Source organism: Phalacrocorax aristotelis, chromosome 5 (assembly GCF_949628215.1).
Source record: "Phalacrocorax aristotelis chromosome 5, bGulAri2.1, whole genome shotgun sequence".
Classification (NCBI taxonomy): Eukaryota; Metazoa; Chordata; class Aves; order Suliformes; family Phalacrocoracidae; genus Phalacrocorax; species Phalacrocorax aristotelis.
In genome coordinates, this window is record NC_134280.1 from 49930116 (window position 1) to 49940245 (window position 10130).

General features: G+C 39.0%; 1 protein-coding gene across 1 annotated transcript; it reads left to right on the forward strand.

The window, feature by feature from the left end:
• Positions 1-2906: 2906 nt before the first annotated feature.
• Positions 2907-9723, forward strand: LOC142057034 (ETS-related transcription factor Elf-5-like). Its single transcript, XM_075092515.1, is given in 7 exon segments — positions 2907-2960; positions 2962-3035; positions 4278-4355; positions 4357-4393; positions 4395-4507; positions 7144-7193; positions 9569-9723. Coding segments are annotated over 7 exon segments (561 nt in total).
• The last annotated feature ends 407 nt before the right edge of the window (positions 9724-10130 follow it).

Consider the following 10130-nt stretch of genomic DNA (forward strand, 5'->3'; position numbering starts at 1 on the left):
GCTTACACTAGTCAAGGACTTTTCCAGCCCCCCATGGTTTGCCAGGTGCACAAGAAACTGGGAGGGGAGGGGACACAGCCAGGACAGCTGATCCAAACTGACCAAAGGGGTATTCCGTATCATATGACATCATGCCCAGTATATTAACTGAAGGGAGTTGGCAGGGGGCAGGGCAGCGATCGCAGCTTGGGGACTGGTGGTGTCAGTTGGTGGGTGGTGAGCTGTTGCATCACTTGGGGTTTTTTCCCCTGGGTTTCACCTCTCTCTCTCTCTCTCTCTCGTGTTGTTTTCCTTGTCATTACATCATCATCATCATCATCACTGTTATTGTTATTGTTATTGTTGTTATTATTATTGTAATATTTTATTTTAATTATTAAACTGCTCTTAACCCACAAGTTTTCTTACTTTTGCTCTTCCAATTCTTTCCCCCACCCTATAGGGGTGGGGGGAGTGAGTGAATAGTTGCGTGGTGCTCCATTGCTGGTACCATTGGGTACCAGTGCATACTTACAGTGGGTTGGTCATTCTGCTGAGGGGGATGACTCTTACAGGAACAGGAGTATGCTGGCTGCAGAGGGTATCGTTGGGAGGATCATTGTCATCACACTTTCCCTGGAGGCCTCTACCTTTTTCAGAGGTGTTAACTGGGATCATCTCGTGCACAGATGTAGGTACATCTCTGGCAATGTCCCATCATTACAGAAGTGGGTTGTCAGTGACTCGTAACTCTCCCTGTTCTGTGACTTTCTATCCATCTCTTCTCCATGTCTCTGGCCTGCCACCTCTTGGTGACTAATGAGCAGTGAAATTCTCCTATTGAAAGAATTTCCATTGATTTCAAGAGGGCCAAATTGTTTTTCCTTTGTGATAAACAATTATTTTCTTTTGCATAAATGGTAAGCATGAGTAGGTCTCTAATTCATTTTTTTTCAGAGGCACTGGGGTCAATACACTTGCACTGTAGTAAAGAATGGTTGACCTCCTTCTACCTCTTCCTGTGAACTTCAGAATTCTGTGCACAGTAAGCCAGCATCATCTGATTAAATTATTGAAATTAAGCATTAAAGCAACAGCAGAAAAAATTAAATAAGCATTTTGTACTTATTTAGATTTGAATTATATTCTGCAGCAACTCAGAACTGATAAAAATGCCACAGTTCTGACTTTCTAAATTGTTTGCAAACAGATACGACAGTGACATAAATGTATCTGACATATGAAACTTTCTCTGTACGGATCATCCAATCAGATGAATAAAAAAATCAGATTGGGACCATCACAAACCTAAATTCTGGTAATCTTCTTATATCTGAGACAGGACCTGGTATATTCATATGGCTCACTTTTTATGAATGCTATAAAATTCTCATATATAAATATTGCTCACTGAATATATGGTGTTCATCCAAAAGCACAGTTACATGTAATGACATTTGGCTGAAATGCAGAGATAACAGACTTTTTGACTATATTGACTAAAATGAGCAATAGTTTATATTCTTATACGTTTCATTCATAACAGGATGGTTAGGTGGAAATGTGATGTTCTCGAAATACTACCTTGCCCTATATATGAATTTCTGTATATCAAAGGATTTCAGGAGCCTCCCAATGTTTCCATGTTCCGTACCTCATCATTGTTTTATTTAGACTAAGATCAGAGTTTTCTTTCAATTCTGCAATCTATCCATGGAAAAGTCTGAATCCTTCACATTCCTCAGTACACACAGCTATTTAGACAGCTTTTGAGTTTGTAACAATTTTAGACTACACATTGATCTTTAACAACATATTACCATACTAAAAGTCTCAGGTGTCTTTCTGCTAGATATTACCCAAGCTGGAATTAGTTATGAAAGGCAGAATCATCTTAGGTCTGAAGAAAAGAGCCAAAACTATCTTGAGCAGTTTTGTGTGAAGTCTGAAAGGCAAGAGCCGCAATCAGGTCCATTTATGCATTTATGGAAGTTAGTCCTTGGAACATTTCCAGTTTCTCCTGAACAGGAGAGTACACATGAACTAGAATATAAAGAACATTGAATTTAAATTCCACTTAATTCTTTCCTTCGAGCCTCCTAAACTGTCACCATTTCTACTAAATTTCATATGGGAGGTTTAGGTTCTCAGGCATAATGAGCCTTAGTCACAAAGTACAGAGAGATCTGTATGTGTACATATGTGATCCATGTATAAGAGAAAGAGATGGGAAAAAATTCTTCTGTACCTGCTTTAGTTCATATCATAGATCATGTTATCCTCAGCCACTCATTTAGTTCCCAACTAGTTTATTCTTCGGTCATCTCACTTTTGGTGCAAGAACCTTCTTCCCTGAAAGGTAAAACCAGTTTTTTGCATAAATTCTGAGTTTCTAATCTCTTTTGAAAACATATTTGTTCCCTCAGCCTTTGTTCGTCTCCTCATGCTCTGGTCTGGCTGACATCTGTGGCCGTATCTTATGGACAAAGTGAGTATCCTTATGGCCAGAACAATGTTTTCTCATATGTTTGTGCGGGGGTTTGCTCAAAATTTTTTACCAATGACCTCATCAAAGCATGAAGTTAATCTCAACTATGTATTTCTAATTATTTTATGGCTTAGTCTCACTTTTATTTTTATATATATAAATCGCAGTATTAGTTTCCTAGGAATGTCTCATTGCAATAATTTTTACTGTAAATTTACTTATGGTATGTTCATCAGCTGCATTTTTGCTGAAATTCTCAGTTTCTTCCTTCACCGCAGTTTTCATAAGAACAACATTAGCTTCATCTGAAATTTAGTTGATGGTGGGCAATAGTACCTCATAGTACATAAACAGCAAGGGAATAATGCATGTAGCCTTATAACTTCGGTCCTTAACATTCTCTTTTCATCTTCAACTAACATATTAGTATCTTAAGGTGATGCTGGAGTCAGTAACTCAGAGCACATTTCTGTCAACCACAATGATTCGTGATTCCTCTTGTGGCTTGGACAGTATTATATGGAACAACTGGAGATGCCTATACCACCTTGGATCATCAGAAATGCAGGTAGATAGGCTCCAATAGAAAAAAACCTGTACAGTGTCAAACTCAAGGGTGATTTGAATTTAATCCATTCCAGACTAATCAAGCAGCAAACATACTATGGATAATAAACCTGCTGCTGAGCCTTCTATTGTATGCATTCTATTTTTCTAGCCTTACTGACCTTTTCAAGCATATCAGCAGCCATGCAAAACAATTTTGCACAGGAAGAGGAGAAACAACTAGCAGCTGTAGAGGTAGGACCCTGTTTAGAGGGACTTTAGTCTAGGACAGTGCAGCCACAGCTATGTTCCTATGAGAAAACTACAGGGTTAGTTTGCTTTTACTTTCCCACAGTAGTCTTTTTGATGTTTTTATTTTTCTGGCCATTGGAATATATCAGGATTCACATTTGGGGACGGCATCTTTTTTTTTTTTAAATACAAAGTGGAGGAAGTTAAGAACTCTGTTACTAAAAACATTGAGTGATTTTCATTTCTCTTCTTTGTTTTCAAACACCGGGTGAAAAATGGAAAATAATACAGAAAATTCCCAGAAATTCTAGGTCCAAAAATTAAAACATTTTGCCTAAATGAAATGTAACTTATCCAACTGACAAAAAGGTGGACCAAATTATATAGGGATTATCTGCCTGCCCTGTATTATCACTGGGCTACACACAAACAGACCGTAAAGTTTGCCATGGCTTATAGCACTATTTCCCCCCATTTTAAGCACACATACTACGTTGGCTTGCCCGTATATGCCATGCAGAAATCAGTGCATCACAGGAAAAGCTGGACAACTGTCTTTTATTTGTCCAGCATTCCTGAACCTACCTGAGACTTACTGCCTTCCACAGCTAGACTTGTCACCACTGACAAAACCACATCCCCTGCAAGGCAGGAGATGCATTTCAGCAGTGTCACCTTAGCTAAAGGACATGAATCAAGTCAGATCTTTTTGCATTTTTTAAATTGTTATTTTAAGAGGCACATTTTCTTTTTTTCTTTTCACATGTAAGCACTTTATCTTGAAATTACTGACACAAGATGAATACTTGAAATACAAAAGGCTGTGACAATAGCAAACAGAAAAAATGCAAAAGGCGGGGCTTGATATGTTCTAGAGGAATAAGGAAGGAAGACTGCAGTCATAACAGAAGAAAGAAGAAGGATTAGTTTTGCTTGAAATATGCTTATTAAAATGAACTCCACCATGAGATTTGCATTGCAATGTTCCTCTTTCTTGTCAAACATGTTGCAGATTATTATTCTTTCTGGACATCCATCCAGAATGCTGGAGTAAGTACAATGTCTGTGAATGGTTGCAGTTTTGCTGTGACCAAACTAAATGCCAACTGCATTTCCTTTTCCCACTTTAACAAATATCAACAGCTTACACTTGTGCAACATAACACAGGAAGAGTCCCTAGATGCTGCAGACCCTTCTGGTAAATACTTGCATTACATCCTACGGAATTTCAGGATGCACTCTTAGTGTTCCAGAAATCAAAGACAAAACAAAAAGAACTGCGTTTTTGTGTGAATTTCACACTAACAGTGAATGTGGGATCCACAGTCTCAAACATGGGAAAAAAGGCAAAATAGAGAGGTCGCTTAGATAGGGCGTTGAGGAGTACACAGAAATATGGCAGGCAGAAGACATGCTCAATGCGACTTTGGGACTCAAAATTGCAAACAGACAAGGTTCATCACCGTGAGCCAGTCAAATATCCAAGCAGACCCCAGCACTACTCTCTCCTTGGCCATTCTACTGAAAATGGTGAAACTGCGTAATCCAAAGGAGCTTTACATCCTGCCTGGATATAGAAAGACATAATACACTGTTATTACTGTAACACAAAGTAGTGAAGGTTTCTCTGCTTCTTAAAAATTAAGCAAGGACTTTTTATTATTTTATATTTTATTTTATTTTATTACATTGTTATTTCTTATTTACTATTTATTTTATTAAAAATTTTAAATATTATATTAGTCCACTACTCACTGGTAAGTCACCTCACTAGTAGCAGGTTTAATGATTGTCTTGAAAGCAAACAATTTCAATGTACCATTTTCAACCTTGTCTTGGAAGATTTATTACTGCTACATGAATTTAGGCTCAAAAACTAAGTTATTCAAAGTTTTTTCTAAGTGAAATAAAAGTGAAATGTCTGCTGCAGATACCCTTTCTCTATATTCACTACTTCCCAAAGATTAGTGTGTATACCAGCTAGCAATATTCTACCAGGATCCATTGTGATGATACGAGCAAAAGAGTTTCCCTAAGCAGGGAAATTCATAAGTTAATTTCCCTTTTTATGAGGAGTCACATGGAAGAGACAGGGCCAACAATGGGTAGAAGTTACTCCTGGTGAGATTCCAGTCAGAGACAAGTGGAGAGTTTTTCACAATGAGAACGATCAGCCACTGGAGTAATCTTCCCCTGGAAGCAGTGGGTGCCCCAACACTGGACACTTCTAAGATTTAACTAGACAGGGTGCTGGGCCTTCTTACCTAGACCATGTTTTTGCCAAGCAAGTTTGGACAACGTGATTTTTGAAATATCTTCCAACCCGTTATTATACGATTCCATGATTCTATGCCATAGTAATAAGAAACTGAGGAGCATTTTAGCTTCTTGGAGCCCTCAATGGCTCAAGCTTTCTCTGGCTTAGCAGAGTATTTGACCAAACTGCAGCCATAGGACTCCTAGGAAAGGAAGAAAAGCTTAGGCATGGATCCTGGAGGGCTCTGTGGGAGACGACACTGCCAACAGCTCCCAGTGGTGAGCAGTTGCTGGGTCACAATCTGCTGGACCTTACGCTATCCCATGCTGGTCCCTTACCCACCTCGCAGCTGCCCAGCATGGAGAGTGGCTGGTGAGGCACAGGGACCAGAATGGGACGAAGGCAGCAGTGGAGGGTGACCTGGGTACATGTTGAACATGGGGGTGGCGCCAGGCTGAAGCTGAAAGGACCAGGAGTATTGAGAGACTGAGAAGACCGGAGACAAGGCAGTGCATAAGAAAATATGTGGCTAAGGCTTATCAAAATGAAGTAGGGTTGTGCAGTGACTGAGACGGTTGTCAATAGTACAGGTAAGACTGGGAGAGATGAAAAAGATTAGAGAATGCTGGAATTAAAAAACAACCTTGTGTTTTAGGTTGCACTGCTCTCCTGTGAGACTGACAGCTATCTCTGTCTTCCAGCACAACCAGGCCATTCAGAAGATTATTAAATGCAGGCGATAAGGATGTTAGCAAGGGAATTACAGAATACAAAGCCAGGAAGGAAAGCTCATTAAGAAAATTAACTTTTTATAGTCAGTGCAGAGTTTGAACACTTGGCAGTAAAAGAAATACAACAGATCTACCTTTACAAATGGCATAAGGCCTGTGAGAAAAGACAGTAACTGGGCCAGTAATGCAAGACCTTACCACTACATACTTAAACAATGAACCAAACTGTGTCTGCATGAACATTTTAATTCTAGCTTTTCCCAATTTTGCATGCCAGACTCACCACATGAATTAAGTTCCTTGAATATAGATTTGTATGTGCAATGCGTTTATTTATGAGTTGTGAATGTAATGACTCACAAAGGTGATACTGTCCTACTAAGGCAGACAAGTTCCACCCCTGTGAAGATCTGATTTTCAGCATGAGACGTGATTTTTACTTGGGGGAAGGAGGGAGGCAATACTGCAGAAGTAGTTTTATAGGGACACTGGGCTGAGTGAGAAAGAACTAATCTAAGTATAATGAAAGGGAGAGAAAATATGATATATATGACAGCAAAAACCAAGTGCAAAGGGACTAGTGGGAAAGGAAACTTAGTCCACATGAATCATGCCAATACAGACATACAGACACGATGCAAAAGGTAAGGAAAAAGAAAACAAAACCACAGGCATGGTCAGAGTAGTGGGAGGGAGAAATCATTTTAGTAGCAGATAAGTTGAAATTTTTTTTCATGGTTTTATAGTCTGCTTTTTCTACAACATCTTTCTGAGCTACAGTCACAAGCAATGATGCAAAACGCTAGGGGGACTCGTCTTTAAATTTCAGTTCAGAATTTATTCTGTGAGCAGAAGGACTGAACACTGGGTTATGGTTTTCCCTTTTATGGATTTCGTTTTTTACTGATGCAGAAGAAACAAAGACATGCCTTAAGGACTGTAAGTAAACTTCTTTGTACATAATAAGCTCCATTCAACAGGAAACATACTGTATTCAAAGATTAGCAATGTTTAGCCATTCAAGAAATTCCTAAAACTGTAAAAAAATCCAGGCCTTTTACTTCCTTACATGCTTTTCCTGAAATAACTGCAGTATGCAGAGAAGTAAAGAATAGCAGATATCCCAAAATTTCTGAATTGGTATTTTGAAGAGAACCAGGATCCCAGGAGCCTTTGTACATTCACTGAAACTGCAAGGCAAGCATTGAGCAGAGCAAAGCTGTTCTTATCTGCATAGATTTCAAAAGGGTAGAACTACACCTTCATTTCCTTGAGAATACTTTCAGTTTTTGCAGGAGGTTATATAGGTGGTGGACTAACATACAGTCAGAAATACAGATCTTGTTGATCCTGGAAGGAGTGTAGCTTGCCATTTATCTTCTGTGGAGGCAAAATAGGTAATGTTAGCAAAATATCAGGTGCCTGACTATGTCTAAGCACAATCAGAATAGTCTGTAATCACTCACTTCTGGCCAAAACCAGCTCTAATAGTCTAATAACTGTCAATCAGCTCTGGACTATTAGTGCTTCTGGCTGGATTCCTGCATTCCACATTAGGATTTAGGCAACGTGGGATAATGGTCAACCCTTCCAGCCAATAAAAGAATACGCAACTAACTCATTGACAAGAAAGAAGCAGTCAGAAAAAAAAAACCAACCTGTATTCCAGAATACTATCTTACCAATTCTACCTTATGTTCTTTTGGGGTCTGAATATGGTATGAAACCATCATATCTGAAAGCATAAGTCCTTCAGACAGCCCTGCATGGACATAGACATCTTGCTTCCATTTTTTCATGAATATCATGGTTTCACATGGAGCCAAATAAACTCTTGGAGTTGAGCTCTTAGAAAGAAAACCAAAATGGGATAAAAGAATATAAAACTGCAGCCCATCTTCATAGAAGTTCTCCTATTTTTGTCGGGTTTAGCCCACTATCTAGTGAAATGGAGTTGTGAGTCTCACAGGACCTCAATGATTAACCATCACAGTAGGTGTGTACCAAGCAGATACAATTCTTTTGTAGCCACTAGAGTGGCAAAACACAGGAACAGGTTGCCCAGAGAGGTGGTAGATGCCTCATCCCAGGAAGTGTTCAAGGTCAGGTTGGATGGGTCTCTGAGCAACCTGATCTAGTTGAAGATGTTTCTGCTCACTGCAGGGAGGGTGGGGGGAGTAGATGACCTTTAAAGGTCCCTTCCAACCCAAACCAGGCTATGACTCTGACTGCAGATGAGTATTGTTAGGAGACTTTGATAATCCTTCCAGTTGCAGTCATTCATTAGCCTCTTCTAATTGCTCTGTGCACCACCAGAATATTGAGACAGACACTGCTGAAGTATTAGTCACTTAGCATGGTGTCTACTAAGGCAGTTTTGCTAGTACAAACAAATAAAATTTCACTGAGGTTTGGCTTTTAAGTACTGCCAGCTCTCATGATTTTATCATGAAACTTGAGGTGATTGTTCTTTTTCTTAAAGTCACATTTCCTTCTCTCTTTGCCTATTCACACTGCTTGTAGCTATCTTAATGGCAGAGGTACTGGAAATAACATAAGTTAAAATAACCTAAAGGCTCTAAATGCAGAAAAGCAAATAAGAAACATCAGAAGTCACTATGCTTATGTAGCTCTCAGGACTTGGTGGGGGTCTGACCCATGATTTTTTGAAATGCTTGTGGCCGGTCTTGGGATTGAACATTCATTTAGCACCCAGCACCTTGATTAGCTAGTAACTAATCTGAAGTTAAGGCAATAGCTGCATATAACAGCTCTACCAGCTTTTTTAATAGATTCCTATTATTTAGAGCACATCTGATGCTCAAAATTATGTTTGAACTGAGTTGAAATAACAGAGAAGAGTCTAGCAATCTGGGAAATAGGCTTTGGAAGTCCTCATATTATTGTCTCATTTTTTCAAACAAGACAATGTTTGTTACAATCTTTTGCTTACAAAAATTTAAATGAACTTGAAAATTGCTTTTAGAACATGAAGTTAAATACCGTGTTGAAGTAACTGATGATCAGTGCAACTGAAGCTATGAATGGCATAAAGTTTGCTATACAATAAAATTCACTAGATGCTAGCATCTGAGCTGCTTCCATGACCCTGATGTATTCTTTTCTGGAACAAGTAATTTGAAGCAGTTATAGAGAGGCAATGCATTATAATTTTGAAAATTAATTTGAGATAAATGCAATTGGTTTGTAAGGTTAACCCAATAACAAAAATGTACTGTAAATGTAATTCTGCCTTAGAACTTTGGCAGAAGTAAGAAAATATCTACTAAATAGCTGCATTCTTTCTCTTCAAGACCTGCAGAATTCTTATTTGCAGAAAGGTATAAGAGACCTGCCCCTTTCTTCTGAAGAAAGTAGTACCACCCTGGACTCAGAAAACAGGGGAAAAGGCATATTTTTGATTGTTAGATCAGAAGCTCTGACAAAGATGTGGGGACAAAGGAAGTAAAATGACAGACGACGTATGAAAAAATGAGCAGAACTCTCCAGTGGCTTGACAGGCAGCAGGACCCTTCATTTAGTTGATTCTATCTCAGCATCCATTTTTCATAACTAACCTGAAAACTCAAGCGGGGGTGGCGGGGTGTCTGCTTATTGTGCTTTCTGGCCCATCAGCGATATCTCAGGGAAAGAGGAGGGAAAAAACCTCTAACTATAGATCTTTGCTATCCCCAACCATAATATCCCTAATGTTAACTGTAATGGGCACTAACTAAAAGGCTAAACATAAATCTCATGGCTCCAACAGAAACCTTAATCCCCCTGTAAACCTAAACCTAATGGCTCTTACCTTTACCGTAACACTAAATGCCACTGTGAAAAATAAACCTACTATGCCCTAACCCTGAAGCTAAC